General features: G+C 42.4%; 1 protein-coding gene across 5 annotated transcripts in view; it reads left to right on the top strand.

Moving 5' to 3' along the window:
• The window catches only part of PLCB4 (phospholipase C beta 4), a 384175-nt gene that overhangs the window by 343523 nt on the left and 19788 nt on the right, over positions 1 to 20864 (top strand). For all 5 annotated transcript variants that reach the window (XM_074346931.1, XM_074346929.1, XM_074346932.1 and 2 more), the window contains 4 exons: positions 5065 to 5153; positions 6745 to 6895; positions 13105 to 13154; positions 13302 to 13367. In XM_074346931.1, coding sequence (XP_074203032.1) covers positions 5065 to 5153; positions 6745 to 6895; positions 13105 to 13154; positions 13302 to 13367 — 356 coding nt within the window. The remainder of the gene's footprint in view (positions 1 to 5064; positions 5154 to 6744; positions 6896 to 13104; positions 13155 to 13301; positions 13368 to 20864) is intronic.

Here is a 20864-nt window from a genome sequence, read left to right as displayed (position 1 = left end):
TGAAAAACTTACTCACATAGCAGTGATAATCCATCTTTATGACATCTTCAGAACTACAAGAAATTTTGGTAAGAAGGCCAAGAAGAGAAGTTCTGGTGGGAAGGAGGCAGAATGGATGATGGTGAAGAACACTGGAAGTGCTGGGCTCGGTGAATTTAAACACGTATTTATTGCATAGTTCCTTGATATGCACTGTGAACATCTGAGAAGGTGGGAGACATGAGCATTTCCCATTTCTGTTCAACCACAGCATCTTCTGCCCCCTGCACCTACTGTGTTTTCTAGCATTCCTAGAAATGCAGTCTGGGAAATGTGCCATCATTTGGTAGAAGCCAAAAGAGCTAATCCAAAATCATAGCTGTAGGATTGGTTGATCTTTATTAGCATCGCTTTGCAGCCAACAGGGAACATGTATTTTTTTGCTGCCTTTTCCACTTGATGAAGTAGAATCAGTAGGGTGGGGAACCGTAGGGAACCTGGACCAGGAGTGGGCACATGGGGTGGGGGTCCCCGGTGCTATGGCTGGTGCTCAATGCTGAGGCCCCCAAGTGCCTTGAAAAGCAGTGACTAAACACACAAGCCAACAACCACACCTGGAGTTCTCCTGAAAAGCCGATAAGTATCTAGAAGTCTGTACTAAGGAATCACTATCTTCTTCTCAGTGCCTGGAGGTGCCCAAATGGATGTTTTCAACTCTATGTGGAGGTGAGGGAGGCTGAGCGGGACGGAGGGAGGAGAAAACCAGAACATACATGGAAACTCTTCACCAGGAGATCAGCCTTTTAGAAATGACACTTAACCCCCAAATAGCTGGCATTAAAAAAAAAAAATACATAAAATTTCTATTAAGTCCAAAAGAAAGAAGCAAGTGAGAAAGGGCAGATTGGTGTCTTTTCAAAAAGAAAGTTTCCAGAGTGAAGTATCTAGGAAATTTTAGCTCACCCTTGTGGGTTCTGTAGAGGCAGAAGCTTCTGTGCATGTATCACTACCCTGGATATTCAGTGTGGCTAGTCCCTAGACAGGTCTCTTCACACCCCGGTTCAATGCTAAGTTAATTATTCATCATTGCCACAGTGGTTTGTCCTGTGGAACGCTGAGCTGCGTGAGCTATACCAGCCACGGTGTTCCCCCATGTGAGGGAAGACACCTCATGAAATGTCAGATTGGCACCAAAGAAAGACACCAGGTTTACTTGAATATGCAAAACTTTGGCCAAGAATATGCCAGATTTATTTAACGGCTTCCTGAAATATTTTTTCTGAGCTTAGGCAAGGAAAAAAATAAATAACATTTTCAAATGGTTATGTAAGTATGTAGAGTTATGAGATATTTAAGGTATAGCTTCTCATTTTCTGGTTATGTGTTATTTTAAATGTGGTTATTAAAATCAGTTTCCTTCCTTGATATGCAGTATTTATCATGTACTTGCATATGTATAACATACATAAATATATCAGCTATATTTGCATGTGCATGAATATATGCATATATTGCATATCAAAGAAGGAAATTGATTTTTATGTGTCTGTATATAATACATGCATGTATATACAAAGTGTATATTTGAAACTGAGGTGTATATGCCTCTGGCCAGAGGAGAAACTGAGTTATAATAGAAAAAAAGGCCAGGACAGGCTTGGGCTCTAATCCTGAGCCTTTTGCCCTTGGTCGAATAATCTTGGTGAAACTGTCCCAACTGTGCAGTTGCCACCCTCTGCAGAATGAGCACCTGCCACCACATGGCAAAATTACATGTCCTAGGAGTATCTAATTCACTGTCCAGAATGGCCAGCAGTGAAGCACCTGTTTAAAATAACCTGCTAACCAAAGCTTTGTCCAAGGCATTTAGGCCTTTTTTCATCTCCTTTTTTCCCCCGTGTGATTTAATTTGAACAAGCCTCATTTATACTTTGTGTAATCTTGTTGCCACTTGGCCAAGAACGTTATATTGTATTTATTATTGTATTTTATTATATTGCATAGAGTAAATTTTTTAAAGTGAATGTGTAACTGCAAATAAGACAGCTCATTAAAACTCCAATGATAAGACAGAATTTCAGGATCTGAGGACATAACTTCCCAGCAGTTTTTTAGGATTGTTAATATTGGCAATTGAGGATAGATTTAAGTAACAGTATTTTTTTAAATGATGGATAAATCTGCAGCATCTTATTTGGATGTATAATTGAGGCTACTTCTACATAATCCCACAGCAGATGATGACAGGAACCTCTCAGTCAGCTTGTCCATGTAATACAAAACAATATGTGACCTAGTTTACAGAAGGCTCTGTAACTACGTTACAAAATATAGAACATATATTCTAGGTCAGGATTGTGTAGAATCAGCCCTCGAGGCTGAGAACAAGACATTGTCAAGTCAACAGGAAGAATACCCCTGGGATTCAAATGCGGTTCCCTCAAGATGGAACCACGCCAGGACCTTGGGAGGTCCGGAGGCTGATTGATCCTTCTTACGATGATAAACCTGCTTTGTGTGTTTAAGCATATGATATTATATGAAAGATGTATATCCAAGAATTTAAGTAGCAGAATTTTTATTTCCCAGTCATGGTAAACACATTTACCACAGACTGGTAGAGTTGAAACAATGGAAATTTATCCTCTCACAGTTCTGGAAACTAGCAGTTTCAACTCAGGGAGTCCGCAGCGCCATGCTCCCTCTGGAGGCTCTTGGGAAAATCCTTCTTTTCGTCTTCCCAGCAGCCCCGAGGTCCTTGCCTTGTAGCTGTGACACTCCAGTCTGCATCTGTCATCACGTGTCCTTTCTTCCCTGTCTCTGTATGCCGTCTCCTCTTTTTACAAAGCTACTATTCATTGGATTTAGGAGCCCTAATCCAGAATGATCTCATCGCAGTCATTACCTAAGGTCACATTCTGAGATTCTGGTCAGGCATAAATTGGAGAGACACCATTCAATCCACTGCACTTTCTTAATTCTGCTTTATTTTCTTGATACTCATTTCTTCCACTGAATATCCTTCCATAAATATTTGAAAACTTATTAGGAACAAATTTTGTTAGGAATGCCCATCAGACATATAAGTTGTTATATTATGTATCTGGGCTGCTGATTTTCTGACTAAAAATGATGAAGAAATCATCTTTTGCGCTAAGATACTCCTTGCAAAGTCATCTTTTGTAGCAAAATTGAAAGTTCATCAGCTAGCAGTGTGGAGTAGTTTGGTACATAAATTCAATAAAACATTATCCACTCACTAAAAATAATTTTCAAAACTATACAAATATAACCTACTAATACATTTTAAAAGCAGACTATATCATTTTTTTTTCTTCTGGGTTTACAAACATATAATTGACATACAGCACTGGATAAGTTTAAGGTGGACAGCTTAATGATTTGACTTACATACCTCATGAAATGATTATCACATTAAGTTTTGTGAACATCCATCATCTCATATAGATACAAAGTTAAAGAAACAAACAAACAAAAAAAACTCTTTTCCTTGTGCTGAGACAACATTTTAACAGAGAGAAGAGAGAAAGAAAAAAGGAAGAGTAGAGAAAGGAAGTGCAGCAAACTGCTCCTAATTGTTGGGTCTTCATCATCAGCATATGGGGGTTATTTTACTTTTATTTTACTTTGTGTATGTTTGAAAATTTTTGTAAGAGTTAAAATAGACCAATGCATTTCTAGAATATTAACTTCCAAAAATCGTTACCTGTGATTTTTCCTGAGCAAGTTTTAAGGGCTATTTTGTCCAAATTCTCCATTAGAAGTCGAAGATGTCTAAGGGACTATGAGTGAAATGTAGAAACAAACCTTCCCTGATAAGAGAATAAATTGATACAGCTTCCCAGAAGGGCAATTTGGTGAGGACTCACAAAAAGACAAATACCTTTGCCCGTCCTTCTGACTTCCAGGAAGTTATCCTGTAGACATATGCAAAAGTACGCTATGACATTTTCAAAGATGTTCACTGTGCTGCTGTTTATCACGGCAACGAACTGGAAGTAAGGGAACATTCTATCAGGAAGAAACTATTTAAGGAAATTACGGCTAATCAGAAAATGGAATATTTAAGTAGCCCTTTAAAAACTGTAGGAGATCTATGTTGCTGATAGGGAAGTGTTTTCAAGATACATGAAGTTAAACAAAAAACAGGCGCAGAAAACTATGAACCCATTTGGAGTTTTAAAAAATAGGACACAGGAGATGGATAACTGTGGTGTGCGACTGGCAGGGGAGGCAATGTTTACTTTTCATTTTATATATTTTAATGTTTCTCATGTGATATATTATTTTCCATTGTAAAAGAGAAGAAGTTACCTGAGAAAAACTATCCTATACATGTCATTAGGAGGGTGATTCTGCTAGGGGGAAACTTACAAACATACAACTTTTTTAAATTTGTAAATTATGTACTGTTTTAAGGTAATGAGAATAATTATTGATAAATTATGCAAAATTGTATGAAATTCTGTTTGAAAGTATCTGGAACTCTTCAAACGATGTTATATAAAAGATGAAAATTTTAAGCGCAAGTTAGAGCTGAGGAAACACTGGAGAAATATTTCACTTTATGGAACCAAAATTGGCTTTGAATATGCATTAACCTTCTGTATCTAAAAATAAGATTTGCTGCTGGTGGCATCTCCTAGGCTCCAAGTACTTTTTCACCTCATTGAATGCTCACAGTGCCCCTGCAGGGTGGTTTGTATCAGTTCTAATTTTCCTCCGGAGATACTGAGGCTGCCAACGGTCATCACTTGCTCAAAGTTGCACAAGAAAATGGTCAGACCCCAAGGCAATGCACGTAGCTTGCCCTGCCTCATTGTCGTCTTCATTTGGGGAAAAAATAAAGGGAAACTAAGGAAATGATCTGACCTTTTCACTCTAGCCTTTACTTATTTCTTTTTTTCAGCAACTAGCTGTGCTTTTCTGAGCGTGTGTCCTAGGAGAGCATCCTTAACAGAAGGCACAACAGGGGTCCGAGGTTATGAATCATTTATTAGCTGAATTTTCTTAGATATTTTCAGTAAAACAGAGAATTAACAGCCCAGTGATTTTTCCCCCCAGATATCGTGGATGCTTTATCAGATCCAAAGAAATTTCTTTCCATTACGGAAAAGAGAGCAGACCAAATGAGAGCTATGGGCATTGAAACGGTAAGTAATGATGGTCAGTTAAAGACAGCGGGGTTGGGGAAGTGTGGTTGTCTAGTAGTGATTACAAAAGCAAGTGAAGTAAGCTAGAAACAGAAAGAAAAATACCATATGATATCACTCATATGTGGAGTCTTAAAAAAAAAAAAAAAGGAAAAAGACACTAATGAACTCATCTACAAAACTGAAACTGACACACAGGCGCAGTAAACAATCTTACGGTTACCGGGGGAATGGGGGTAGGAAAGGGTAAATTTGGGAGTTTGAGATTTGTAAATGCTAACCACTATATATAAAAACAGATAAAAAACAGATTTCTTCTGTAGAGCACAGGGAACTATGTTCAATATCTTGTTATAACCTTTAATGAAAAAGAATATGAAATGGATGTATGTATATATATGCATGACTGGGACATTATGCTGTACAACAGAAACGGACACATTATAACTGATTATACTTCAATTAAAAAAACTGATGACTGAATAAACAAAACAGATAGAAAATAAAAGTATTTATAAATAGAAGGAATACAATGTCTACTGTTATGTTATTCAGCAATAAAAAGAAGAAAACTAGATAAATACTACAAAATGAATGAATTTCAGAAACATACTAAGTGAAAAAAATCCATAAAAAAAGACCATGTATCATATGATTCCACTAAAGTCCTAAATAGGGAGATCTATAGAGACAGAAAGTGAAATTGTGTTTTCTAGGGGCCGCAGGGAGTGAGGAGTAGCTATGAATGGGTCTGGGTTTCTTTTGTGAGGGATGAAAATGTTCTACGAATTAAAGCATCATAATGGTAACAACCCTGTGAACTTGTTAAAACTATTGAATTGTGTACTTTCAGTGAATAAATTGTACTGTATATGAATTCTATCTCAATAAAGCTATGTTTAAATGAATAAAAAAACAGCAAGCTACAGTAATAAATTAGTGTAACAAGTTCAGAAATGGCTTTTGAAAGTGAACTTATCAATTCAACAAAGGTCTATGTGAGTGTAGCACATGTAATAAAATGTGACCCACTTCCTGACCATGGCTCAACCTCAGATCTGCGGACCCTTGCCCCATTAGAAGTGGAATGGAGAACATTCATGATGCTTTTAGAAACCCTTAAAATGTAGGATGCTTTTCTGGTACACTGAAATACCAACTAGCCTACTCCAGTGAATTAATGAAACTGGCATTTACTATCATTTCTTCATTTTTTTTTAACCAGTCTTGCATCCAACCTTCTCCATTTCCATTGCACAGCTGTGGTGTTTGTTTCTGTTTTTAAAGCTCCCTTTACCACACTCCTCAGTTCAGAATGGAAACAGCAATCTTTCCAGTAGCTGGAAAAAGAGAAGGTACACCCTGCTTGTAAAGGAGCTGCATCTTCTTTCCTTGGCTTCATCCTTGGCCTCAAGCCTGAGAAAACCATGTAATGTTTATCCTTCCCAGGGACAGAGGCACTGAGGAAAGGCTAGGATGTGGACAGGGAGAACTGATTGGCCCAGATGGAATTCAGTAAAAGGGAGAGTGTGCGGGACATTTGACCTCGACACGGCACTAACTTGGGTCACTATAAACATTTCTGCTCCAGAGTGACATCGCCGATGTGCCCAGTGACACGTCAAAGAACGACAAGAAAGGCAAAGCCAACACAGCCAAGGCCAACGTGACCCCCCAGAGCAGCTCCGAGCTCAGGCCGACCACCACGGCCGCCCTGGGGGCCGGCCTGGAAGCCAAGAAAGGTAAAGGAGAGCTGTTTGGGCTCCTTGTCTGTTCCGGCAGTTTTTAGACTCTTCCTAAAGAGTCTTTTTTGCAGGTATTTAGAATTGTTAACTTTGTCAATTTTCATGGCTCCGTAAGACTCGAGAGCAACATGTTTTCTTGTGGGTCAAACTACTGGATTTCCCTGAGGGTTTAACAGGGAGTCAGGATTTGTGTTTCATCTGCTAGACGCCCTGCACCGTAGTTAAACTGCGTACAATATCCATAGTTTCAGAAATGTTTACATTCTGTGTCCTTTATGAAAAAAACGTTCACACAGTGAACTTAGTTTATTCATCCCCATTCTCCTCCAGATACCACCATCGGCTTGGGCGGTGGGCTCGTGAGCTAACAGAATCATGATTATCCTGACATTCTAGGTTCCCTTATTGATAATTTCCCCCCATCACTGGATAGTTAGCATCCATGATTATTTATTTGTAAAATTATCAGATGGGCACGTGAAGGCCAGTTCTATGCAGTTACCTGTAGATGAAACAAAAGACTCCAGGAGGTGCCATCACAAAGAATTGTGTCCCGTGTGCCAATATTCATCCTGTGTGTAGGAGAGCCACTGTCCTGGTTGTTTAAAGTTGGCTTCCATTCTTACTGTCCAGGCATCCATTCTGATTGGATGGTACCCATCCCATAGCGAGGATTAAATACTTTAAATATCCTCCTTGACCATGAATCACTTACTAAACTCGCTCTTCTTTCTTTGAAAAGAACTTCTCTTTTTCGTAATGGTTTTTTACTCAGTATATATTTATGTATCCCATTTATACATGAATTCAGCACCCTTTGTGTAAGAAAATCAAGTTGTCTGTTGTACTTAAGTACACACAGTGCTGCGGTTTAAGGTGAGAAATGACAGGCTTTCCCAAACCAGAGCAGCATAGCAATTTAGCAGGAAATTAAGTGTGCGCGGAGCTTTGTGAAACAAATTAGAGAATGAGACTGCACAAAAGAAGCCCAAATTATACTTTGCCTGCAGCTGTATGTTCCTGGGAAGAACATGGAGCAAAGAAATGACACAGGATTTGGGCGTTCCGTACAGCACTGGTCATTCTTAGCTTTAGCCACTCAGAGGTAGACAGTGGAAAATAGGAGAGTTTTTGTTTTAAGTCCTTGTTTCATGCCCCCCAGCACATAAAGACATTAGTAATTACAGTGAGTTAAGTGGCCTGAAAAAGCAGTGTCACCAGTTTACGGAGGACAGAAGTGATCCTAGTTCTAGAAGAGACCAAGCTGTGTTGAGAACTGTCTCAGCCCCGGTTCCAAATGAGGCAGCACCAGAAGGGCCACTGAAAAAATCTCTCACTTTCTCTCGTCCCCTCGACAGACGCCCCAAGGAAGAGGGTCTACACCATGTTTCATGTCGGCCTTTTGCTCAGACTTAGAAGCCTACTCTAAGTGGCAGGACAAGGTTCTACAAAAAAACGCCTTCCTACCTTCAGGGACCTCAACGTGGCCAGAGCAGTGAGGAGGGACAGGCTTCCTCGCCACGGCCAGGCAGTGTTAGTGAGAGCGGACTTCTCAGAAGTGGGAGGGATGGGGCCCCTTCCAAGCCAGGGCTCAGAGGAGACTTAAGGATGAGACCCTAACTGAGCTGGGCCTTGAAACCTAGATCTGACGGGAACAGGAGAGAAGGTGGAGGAGCCGCCTAGAGAGGAGAGAAGCCACGTAGGGGTCGGAAGAGGGCCTGGGTGAGCCTGATCTGAGAGGGGTTCTGGGACCGCCTGGGAAAGCAGCCGGGGATGACAATCAGAGGGTTTCTCAAGAAGACTTTACAGTCTTGGCTGAAGTACTCAGTGAAAGGAGGGAGTAAGTGCTAAAGGCCAGGTAAGAACTGTGGTATTTTTGCCTTTGCTTAACACCCGTCACATTATATTTAGATTATATAGTTATTCACTTATATTTATGTAATATGATAACAACCAGAAAAGGGGTATTGCAGCACGACCATGTCTCCATTGTCCAGTGTGTCCCTGGAACATGCCTTGTAAGGATCTGTCAGTCTTTTCTCTTAGGAAGTAAATGGCTGAGGAAGGAACCACCCATACTAATGGCGAGGAGGGCCTAGATTAGGCTGGAAGTAAGGACTCAGAGCGAAAGGAGGGAGGAAAGGAAAGATGGAAATAAGCTGGTGGCTGGAATATGGGTCTTAGAGAGAAGGCGGCTCGGGGGTAACTCAGGGACTTCAAGCACAGGTCACAGAGATAGAAGGCGCCATTGAGCGAAGTAGAGAAGTCGGGGGAGGAACGGTAAGATGCTTCTGGTCCTGGGCATCATTGAGTTCAAGCTGTTGATGATACATCTGGGGAGAAACATGCAAGAGCTGAGCCGCGGGAGGTCAAGGGGAGGGAGAAGGGAGAGAGACACGGAGAGACAGTCTCTGAGAGTTACTTGGCAGGAAGAGGAAGCCTCTTCTCCCAGGAGACTCAGTTTAGGCCAAGATGGTGGAGCAGAAGGACCTGGGGCTCACCTCCTCTCACGAGCACCCCAAAACCACAACTAACTGCTGAACAACCATCAGTTAAAAAGACTGGAACCGACCAAAAAAGAGCTTCTACAACTAAAGGCATAAAGAACGAACCACAATGAGACTGTGGGAGGGGCACACTCGTGATGTGATCAAATCCCACACCCTTCGGGTGGGCAACCCCCTAACTAGAGAGAATAACTATCTTACAGGGCTTCTCCCGCAGGGTGAGAGTTCTGAGCCCCACGTCAGGCTCTCCAGGGGTCAGAAATCGGAAAGAGGAGCCTTTGAAGAGGCTTTGAAGGTCAACAGGGCTTAATTGCGGGAGCCCCACAGGACTGGGGGAAATAGGGACTTCACTCTTAAAGGGCACACACAAAATCTCACGCACACCGGGACCAAGGGCAAAAGCAGTAACTTCATAGGAGCCTGGTCCAGACCTACCTGCTGGTCTTGGAGGGTCTCTTGGGGAGGCAGCAGGTGGCTGTGGCTCATCCTGGGGACATTAAAACTGGTGGCAGATATACTAGGGAGTATTTATCTGCCTGAACTCACCTGCAGGCTGACATCTTTCTTGGGTCATTGGCACCAAGGAAGACCTGGCTTCACCAGACAGCTTATAGGATGCTGGGATGCCTAAGGCCAGGCAACTAACTGTGTGGGAACACAGCCCCACCCATCAGCAGACAAGCTGCCTATAGACTTCCCCAGCTCACAGCTGCCTCTAAACACACTCTTATATAAGGCCCTGCCCACCAGAGGGCCAGGACCCAGCTCAACCCAGCAGTGGCAGGCACCATCCCTCCCACCAGGAAGCCTGCACAAGTCTCTGGACCAGCCTTATCCACCAGTGGGCAGACAGCAGAAGCAAGAAAACTACAATCCCACAGCCTGCAGAACCGAGTCCACAAAGGCAGGTCGGAACCTACCCTGGGACCGGCTGGTCCCTGACCTTTGGGTGACAGGAAGGGAGTGTACTGCTGGGACACACAGGACATCCCCTATGTGTCCACTTAAAGGGCACACACAAAATGGCCCTTTTCCAGCTTTTGCTAGTGTCCCACTGGCTGAAGCAAGTCACAAGGTTAACTCATATTCAAGGAGTAGAGAAATAGATTCTACCTCTTGATGAAATGGGAAGAAAATTCTGACCAATATTACAGGGCACCACAGATAGATTCCATCTGATCTGGGACATTGGATAGGTGGCCCTCTGCTGAGAAAAGTGGGGACAGAACTGAAGAATAAGAGTAAAGAAAAACTTTGGAATAGCCCCTGGCTGGAATAGGAAAATCCATAAGAAGTAAGAAGAAAGTCTGCTGTGCAGCACATAGTCACCAGGTGCAGGCTGTGACACGAATTAAGTCAATGTAGCTTGATCTCACTGCTTTTTTAGCAGTACTGAGAAGTCAAGCAACAGATACGGACAATATGTGAAGTTTAGGGGGTCCCAAGCTTAAGATTGTTGTGGTGTAAGACCAAACAGATTGGAGAGTCTGAGGTATAAGTGACTGTATCAGTTGGGTATTGCTGTATAACGAGCAACTCCAAGAATCAGTGACTTTTAAAAATAAGCATTTATTACTGCTCATGAGGTTGTCTACATGGTTTTTCTGGTCATGGTAACACTGCTGATCTTGCCGGTGCTCATTCACATGTTTAGGCCTTAGGTTGAGCTAAGATGACGTTGGCTGGACAAGTGGGCTCTCTTCCATGTGGACTCTCATCTTCCAGGAGGCCAACCTGGGCTTGTTCACATGGCAGTGGGAGGTTTCTAAGATGGAGAATAGTAGTATGCAAGACACCTTGAGTCCTAGGCTGAGAACTGGCACATTGTCTTTTCTACTGCATACGTTTGAACAAAGCAAGTCCTTGGCCAAGCCCAGATTCAAGGCTTGGGGAAAGGGGCCACATGTGGCTATTTAAGCTTAAAAATTAAAACTTGAGAGTTCCTCAGGTGCACTGGCCACATCTCAGGTTCTCAAGAGCTGCGTGAGGCTCGTGGCCACATGTTGGACCATGCATGGATTGAGCATATCCACTCTCATCAAAAGTCTTCTTGGACAAGCTGCTCTAGGTGTATAGATGGAACCACGCATGTACCAACTCCTGTTCTATACAGTGCAGTTTTTTCCCAACTAAATCATTCATAGGAACTAACATTTTTACAAGGTATTTGTGTCTTTCTCCAAAAAAACCAGAGGCTTGAGGGAGGTTTATGTTTTCCTAGGGTCCTGTTAATTGAGATTTTGTAGAACCAAGACCAAAAAAGAGTCTCATCAGACTGGGTCAAACTCTTAGTATTTGTCAGATCTCCAGAGGACCTGACATGCTCCCCACCCCCCAGTCCTGTATGTTCATTTTACAGACTTACAGATGGGAGAATAGAGACCCAAAGGTAGGGAGCTCTTAGCCATGCCAGGATCCACTCCCCTGTCCTGCAGTAAAACAGAGAATTAGCTTGTGATGTCAGACTCAAGAGATCAGAGACTAATAGCCACGTGTTCCCCTGACCCCTGTGCCATAAATTGTTTCAGGTCAGAAGACAGATTTCCCTTAGCCACGACTCTCCTTTTTTCCCAGCCTTCCCACCCTCACACATCTCCTTAAAATCAATAAAACTGAAAAGCAAGAGCCTGGAACTTGATGCCTATCTTTCTTGAATATCTCATACCTAGCCTTCGGGATTCTAACAGAAATCAATTCTAGTACAGAGTGCACCTGCACTGTGTCTGCCTGAGATGAAAATCCTCAGTCAAACAGGGCGTGTTTGGGGATCCGCCTACAACTGTGGTTGCCATGACGACACCTGGCCTTACATCACTCCAACAGCAGGACGACTTAGTGTATGACTCTCGGGCCTCATGACAGCATCCTGTCATACAGTGGTTTGACTTCGTGATTTTCCGTATGTTGGAGGCATTCCCGTGCTCAGTAGTGTATCACGTAAATGCTAAAATTAAACTTAGTAAAAGAAAGAGGCTGCAAAAATGCTTGGTTCTTTGATAACGATGAAGCTGGGAACAGAGTTGGTAGTTAGTAGCTACACCTTCAAATACAAAGATAAAAGTGACTGTAATAGATGCTGTTGTGCCTGGTCAGATCTCAGATCTCCTTTGTGGGGTTGGTTCCCCATCCCTCCGCTGCTACAAGTCCTGGCTGACTGCAAATCCCAGCAACACTTTTCTCCCTAATGTTGCCCTCAGACCATGGGAGTTCTCTTGCCTAGAGATGTCTGGAAGGTTTTGTTAACACCTCTGACCCCCTCAGCTGACTTGATACGGAGTTACAGAAGGCTAGTCTCCTTACCTCAAGGTAGAACAACACCGGAGGGTCATTCACGCTAAAGAGCTTCCTGTAGGATCAGACTGGGGCTAGATTTCAGCTAGAAATACACTCAGATTTCTTCCTCTGTCCTGCTTCTCTCACTCCCCTTAGGGGTTTCTCCTGAGAGCCTTCCCTCAATAAATCATGTTCACACACATCCCCTTCTCGGGCTCTGCTTGTAGGGAACCTGACCTAAGACACTAAGCATTTCAGTTGAGTGTCTAGTTAATTGCTCTGTAATAGGAAACTTAAGATGTTGATATCCGTAACTTTATATGTAAAGCTGCTTTGGCGCCTTAGGTGAGATTTCAGAATTTGTGAGTTTGATACGATCACTTATTCTTTCTAATTTTTCATATACACGGTGCCTTTTTGTTTCAGGTATTGAGCTGATCCCGCAGGTGAGGATAGAAGATTTAAAGCAGATGAAGGTAAAATTTCTCTGTCATTTTGCCAACACTCTTGTGTTCTGCAGATGGGTAAAACCGGCATAATTTTGCCTCTCAACTGTAAATCATTGCGGTAATGCTACAGAAAAACTTATTTTGGATTCTGTTTGTTCCCCCTACCCCCCACAGGCTTACTTGAAACATTTAAAGAAACAACAGAAGGAGCTAAATTCTTTAAAGAAGAAACATGCAAAGGTACAGAGTTTTGTATGTGTAAGCAATATGGGTGTGTAGTTTTGTTTGCTGGCTTGTGTGTTTTTTCCTTTTAGCTCTTGGATGGAAGCCTCAGGCTACTGTGTGTGTTATTCACAACCAGAATAACATACCAGCCAACTGGGCAGCAGAACCTTCTTTTTAATTGGTTAGAAATGAAATTTGAAAATAGAATCCATTTGGAATTGGTCGTCACTGATTTGAGATCTTCATTTTGAACAGTTATTTCAAAGGCATCGTAAAGCTTAGTGCATTTAAAAATTGCTCAGTAATATGACTTTATCTGAACTAGTGGGCCATCGCCTGACTATTGAAAACCAGCTCACAGTCTTGGCCTTTAGGTATTGACATTCACTGGGTCACTGGCAAATAGTTTCCCACACACAGTGTGTGGATGGAGGTGCTGGCCAGCCCCAAACTTCTCACCCAGGGCACGTGGAGAGAGACCTCTTCTCACTTTTCCCCCATATGTAAACTCTGCTTGGTGGCCTTGTTCTGAAAAATAGCGGTTGTTCCTTCTTACTCATAAGAAGAGGTCTTTTGAACAGTGATCATGAGAAATTTATAAGTTGGTTGCAAATTTAAGAGGACAGCAGGAGGTGGCCCCAGGAACTCTCACGTAGGTTGAAAAACTTCCCGATTCTTAGACCCCACCTGCTTTTGAGTCTCCCCTCACAACAAAAGGAGAAAAACATGATCCCTCGTTCCTTTCTAAGATGTACCCCAACAGCTGCTGCTGCTGGAAGTCTAAATGTGTTCTCTTCCTTAACTGAGGGCAAGGAGAGTAAGAAAAATATAATGCCCTAGCTCAAAAGGACTTCTGAGTTCTTTTAATCTTGTGTTCTCACTTCCTTAAGCCCTGACCCAATCCTCAAAACAAGGTGTGGCCTGCAGAGCTGGACTTGAGTGATGTACCCCTGACTCACTCCAGATGCTAAGATACAGGGAGCATGGCCGGGAACACTGTCATTTCTTTGATAGTTTGTGCTCCTTTGAGAAATGTGGCTTCTTCCTGACCTAGTAATATTCCCTGCATTATTGGATTTGCTGGTACAGGAATCACTTTAAAGACTGCTCGAATTTTCAATTTTATGCAATGCAGTTCCTTTCACTGCTCGTATGGAAAGCTTGCCACAGATTTTTCTAAGTGTGGGACTATTGGAGACAGAGCTAAAGTGGTGATTTCAGTTCTGTTGGTCATTGGCAACAACCTGGGATATGGAAAGGGAACAGAAAAGGGAGAGAAAAGGAAATGAGAATGCACCTTCAGTGACTTTAGTTATTAGGAGTGGAGCTGGTACCCCTACGGCAAGGCATCTCCCACCAGATTTTCCTTACATTTAAACTGGGTCTGTGTCATTGAGGCAGGTTTCTCAGTGGCCTTTGGGCTGCTTGAAAATGTAAACATTTTGGCCTCACACTCATTTAATACTTCCTTGAGGCATGACCAGGAAATATACTGTGTCTGATAATAATAAGAATAATAATACCATCTAGAATTTTTGCATGCCACGTATCTTCCGGATGCTGTGCTCAACACGTTACAGTTACCACCTCATCTGACACTCTCCACCCTGTAAGGCAGATTCCAAGTCCCCATCTTGCGCATGTTGGAAGGTAACATCAGAGACGTTAAGCAATTTCAGTAATGCCCCAGCATTAGAGAGTAACAGAGCCAGTGTTAGAACCCAACTTTTCCTGAGTCTGGAACCCATACTCTTACTGCAGTACTCTGTGGAGGATATTGGATGCTTCAGTAAGTAAATAGGCACCCTCATTGCATCAAAGGCAGTGGCAGCACACGGGACATTATGTAAATCTCTGTCTACATTGGACAACGTCAATATGCTGGTTACCTGCACAGCTGCTAAGGAAGGATGCTCCCTGAGTCTTTAGAACTTGCCCTGTGAAACACTGAGCAGAGGAGTCTGCTGATTCCCTTGTCTGAACCTTTGCATTCAGACTGCCTCAGATCGGTTAACAGGGCCATCTGTGTAATCAGAAAAGTGGCAAAGCTGGTGTCTTAGTCACTTGGGCTGCCGTGACAGATCAGCACGGAGCTGCTGGCTGAAACGCTGATTTCTTTCTCGCAGTTCTGGAGGCTGGAAGTCCAAGGTCCAGGTGCAGCAGGTCTGATGAGGGCTTCCGTCCTGGTGTGCAGCCGATCTCCTTCTTACAGCTCCTCACGTGGTGTGGAGAGTGTTCCTGTCCTTCCTGTCTCTTCTCATAAGGGCACTAATCCCATTCGTGAGGGCCTCACCCTCTTGACCTAGCCACTTCCCAGAGTTGCCACCTCCCTATGCATTGAGGATCCGGACTTCCACATGTGAATTTGGAGCGGGAAGGAGCACAAACATTCAGTCAATGGCAAGTGAAGTATTATTTTCCCATGAGACAACTGAGAGGTAGCTTGGAAAGCTCTTCCTGGCCACCTCTGATGGCATTGAGCTGCATTCCTTCCATTTTCTTTATGCTTGTTGGCAAGGAAATACTAATATTTAGTAACTAGTAAATCCAATATGACTGAAAGAATCCAAGTTGCCTTCATTTGCAGCAACAACCTCAAGCTTCCTGGAGCCCCACATTATAAGAGAACCAAAGCTTAAAAGGAAATTTTTAAATCTCCCTAAATCCTACCATCTAAATTTGTATGGATTTTCACAACAGCTTTAGTGTACATTTTTTTGGAGGGAGCTTTCAAAATTCCTTAGGTCGAGTAACAGAGCAAAACTGCACACTGAAATAGGCGGTGCTTGCCTGTTGCTTTTCAGAACGCCTTTTGGAAGCATTTCTGAGCAGACAAATGCATTTCATGGCTTATAGTCTGTATCCTCGTGTACTTCAGAAGTTCAAGTCACAAACATGATTATAAGCTTATGAATGAATTCCTTCTCCCACATTAAATACACAGGGGACCCACTTTTCTATTCAGCCTCCTTTTACAGTATAATTTACAAACTCTGAGTTCTATAGTCTTTTTATATAGAACTACTACTACTATATAAAGCTGACACTTATTTTGTGCCTCTTTTGTGTTACACATTTTACAAGACCAGTGCTCTAACCCCTGAGTTATATGGCCAGGTTGCACATTTTATATACATTCTTAAAATGCTCACAGCATCCCAGAAACCTGAATGGTGCCATCCACATTTTAGACATGAATAAAATGAAATTCACGGAAGTAAGTCCCATGCCCAGAGCAGTGTAACTCATTAATGGTGGTTATAGTGAAGTGCTTTTCCTCTACTTGAACTGTCCAAGGGCTTTGCAAATAATTATTATCAAATAGCTAGACTTTCCTCTCTATTAACTTTCTGTAATTTTGCCATCTATGGTAGTTCCCTAATATTTTCCACTGTCTCATCTGAGCCAAATTCTAAGATTAAGGGTCTATATGAATATTTTCTTGCCTAATAGATAGTGAGGTCTACTCAGCTAGCACACTTGTCTTCAAAACTGAAAAAAATAAAAACTGGTCTAGGAGGTTGGAGGATGTAGCGAATCTGTTCACACTGGACACACTTTGTGCCTGAATACCGTTTGATCTTGTTTGCCCTAATATTAATTCTTCTATCTGTCAATACTTTTAAAATGGGAAGACTAGCTAATATATATTGAGGTTTACTTAAGCATTTATTCTTAGTCTTATAACAATTATAGAAAAGGGTGCTATAATTATATATTAACTTGTCTCAGTTAGCTTCTGCTGGGTAACAAATATTCTCAAATTTAGTGACTTAAAACAACCACCATTTATTTATCTCACAATTCTGTGGGTCAGCAGTTTGGGCTGAGTTCAGCTGGATGATTCTTCTGGTCTCATCTAGGTTCACTTGTGCATCTGCTGTCACTACCACTTTGGCAGGTGGTGGGCAGATGTGGGGGTACTTCTGGCTAACTTAGGAAGGCTTCTGCTGAGCCCTTTTCTCTCTGCTTTATGTGGTCTCTCATCTTCAGCAGGTTAGTCCAGGCTTGTTCACATGGCAGGGGTCCCAAGAGAACAGGCAGAAGCACGTAAAATTTCTCAAGGCCTCAGCTCAGAACTGGCACACCATCACGTCCACCTCCTTCTCTTGGCTACTGCTAATCATAAGGCTGGCCCACGTTCAAGGGATGAGGACTCCACCTCTTGGCAGGAGGAGCAACAAAGTCATATTGCAAAGGAAGTTGAATACAGAGAGGGAAATAATTGTGGTCCTTCTTGCAAACAGTCTTCCAATCACTTGCCAGATGAGATAATTTACATTTAAACAAAGCTTGACTCAGTCACCTTGTTTTTAAATGGTGGAGCCAGGATTTGAATCAAAATTCTGTCTGACTCCAGAACTCAAGCTCTTATTCACTGTACTGGGTTGCCTCTAAGTTTTCCAACATTAGTTTTTATTCCCACACATCTTTTAAATTGAAGTATAGTCAGTTTACCATGTTGTGTCAATTTCTGGTGTACAGCATAACGTTTTGGTCATACATACACCTGCATATATTCCTTTTCATATTCTTTTTCACATATCTACTTCTTGATGGTCCTAATTTAAGAGTTTCAGGAGGAATTGTGAGTCTTCAGGGCACAAATATCCTGGCTTCCTTTGGGACTGGTTTTTCAACATGTGATCCTTGGGCCAAGAGGCTTCATAAAAATGCATATTTTTGTGCCCATTGGAGACGTAGTTATAATTTCCAAGGAGAAGTCTAGAGAATACATTTTAAATAAGCTCTTCTCCTGTGCACACTAAACTTTGAAAACCGTTTATTTAGGATTATTCAGCACTCTTTACTGTCCCTCAGCCCCTTACTGGAAACCCCACAAATTGCCTGCAAGAGGCAGAGCGGGCCTCCTTAAAAGACAAGTATTGCCTTGTTGTCCCTGTTGTTAAGCAATCATGAGAATTTTTCTCTAGTCTTTCTTTGAGACAATATTCATATAACCCTTTTTAACGGTTATGAAGCCCCCTAAGATGAGGCTAAGGTTTGCCACCCCAAATTAGGTTATAAAATAACCTATCAAGGAAGGAAGGTGGCCTGAGCTGCGCCTTCCCAGCCGTCGCACCCATGGGTCAGCTGTGGTACATGGCAGCTAAGAGCAAAGCCCAGGACCTAGTCCATGTTCAGTGACTGTAAGGTATTCTCATCTCTACCATATCAGCCTGGGTAAATCATGCCACTTCTCAGACCTAAAGGGAAACAGAATGTGGTTCACTTAACCTAGTGGCTTAAGAAATCCATGGTCTGTGAGAGAGCCTATTTCCAAACTTGAAGGTTGGCTGCACATTGGAGAAGGAATAGTGGTGTGTATCTGAGGATCTACCATTTACAAAAGAGAACCATTGAAGTAGGTGTGAGCTCTGCTGTTAGGATAGTGAGAAGAAAAGATGGGAGGAATGACCATTTGAGCCCCAAATGAGATCAGGGTGCTAGCGGACATGCCTAGATTTTGGAGACCGGCAGTGCTCAGTTGCTTTTGACCCTCTGAATGCAGCTGGCAGTTGTACTTGTCTCTCACGTTCTAGAACCACCTCTTCGATTTGAAATAGAAACTTGTGGAATGGTTTGCAAGTGTCCATTAGATGAGACAAGGAAAGAGCAGCACTGATGAACAGCGAGCCCACTCCAGCGCAGGGCTCAGCAGGGATGCTTTCGTTAACAGCTGGTGTGGTTTTCAACTGTCAGGTGTGGTCAGATCCTTGGAGCCAAAAAATTTAAAGCCAGCTTTGGGTGAATATCCCCAATAACACATTAGAAGAGGAATTACAACTCAAATGAGGTAAAAGTCAATGAGGGAAGTTGGCCAGGTTTGGAAAACAGAGAGCCCCCATTCCCATCCAAAGGGCAAGTCAGACTCCGTTCCCACCATTGGTGCCTTGAGAGTCTGTGGGCCAGCTTCATTCTCTAAAGGAGAACCACAGAATCTGAAATCTTATATGAATTTCCTCTTCTTTAATATGGACCACTAATTTAATCTTCCATTGAAACACCAAGTAGGCAGGGAAAAAACAAAAAACAACAACAAAAACAACTAGATGCATCTCTTAGGCCACCAGGTTGCAACATCGCCACTGGAAGAGTCAAATAAAATACCTGAGAAACCAACCAAAATTTGGCATTTCGGCAAAGCTGCTTATGGAAAATTTGCTCTTTGCTATGCAGTTTTGCTGATAACACCAAGACTGCTGTTAAACTCATCAACTGTAGTTTTCGATAAGAAGTCAGGAGCCGACCTACCACCTGTTACGAGGTAGAAAGGGGCAGAGACAGAGCAAGCACCCTCAAAGGCAGCTTACCGGTGATCCCAGAGTTGTGTGCTGAACAAACACGATTGACCCAGGTGTTTCAGCAGCATCCGTGGTGTGATGATCCACGCCCATAAATGTTTCCCTCAAAGAAGCTGAATTTACTCTCAAATTCAGTAAGAAACAGACAGATCCTGCCAAAAGCTGTACTTCATTCAGGTCAAGAGTACCAAAATGAAGTGTGTTGACTTAAAAGTCGATCTTAACTGGAACATTTGGGAGGAATAAATGTACAGAAAGAATGAAATCATTGGTAGATTTTTTTTTTAAGTTAAAATAAGCTTAGAGGTCATTTCCTGGCTCCTTCAGTTTATACAACAGAAAGCTGAGGCTCGACCCCTGTCACGCGACAATCGGTCATTAGGACCCCCGTTCCTTTTTGAAAGATGAAGTGATGTCTGGGAAACAGATTATCCCAAAACACTTCCGTACTTGCTGCCTACAACCCAGGGGTGGAGTTTTGAGCGCAGAGAGAGACACAGGGATCGCGTTTCAAGGGGAGCTTTCTTGTTCCTTGTATTTGTTCATTGTAATCATCTTAATTCAAGATGCTTCTAGTTTTCCAAATTATTTCTGTATACATCAGGTGACTTGCAGCTCAGAACCATGAATTAGGCTGAGCAAAGTGATCTTGTTCAGTTTTCTAATGAAGAAATTGAAGCCTGGAAAGAACTGCATGCGTTACACAAGGCCACTGGGGTAGTAATTACGTTGCGGGGACTGGGATCCAAGCCCTCCTGCTGGTTTCCATTGCAAATTGTCTTATTCATGCAACAAATATGTATCAAATCTGCTTTGTACCAAGCTTTGAGCCCTGTACTGGCAGAAAAAAAAAAGTTTCCTTGCCCTTGAAGAGCGTAATATTCTCTACCTGAACCCATCATGAATACCTTTATGGACTAACAGCCTCATTCCTTATGTCTAATTGGGTTAATCAGGTTCACCAGAACACTTCCTTAAGCAATAATCTTGTGTCAGCTTACCTCCGATCCTCAAAGCCTCTTTTTCTCCTTGTGCTGCGCTAGACTATTTAAAGAAACAGCCTTCTCCGCCTTCCTTTCAGTGATATTTGCAAGAGACACAGGAACGTGGCACCTCTAAAAATGGTTTATTCTAGACTTGCAGAGAGCCCCTGATTTGTTTGTCCAGGAAAATTAATGTATGTGCGAGACAGGCACGATGACTCCCA

Source organism: Camelus bactrianus, chromosome 19 (assembly GCF_048773025.1).
Source record: "Camelus bactrianus isolate YW-2024 breed Bactrian camel chromosome 19, ASM4877302v1, whole genome shotgun sequence".
Taxonomy (NCBI): domain Eukaryota; kingdom Metazoa; phylum Chordata; class Mammalia; order Artiodactyla; family Camelidae; genus Camelus; species Camelus bactrianus.
The sequence above is the reverse complement of the archived record's forward strand: the minus strand, read 5'-3'. Positions and strand labels throughout refer to the sequence as shown.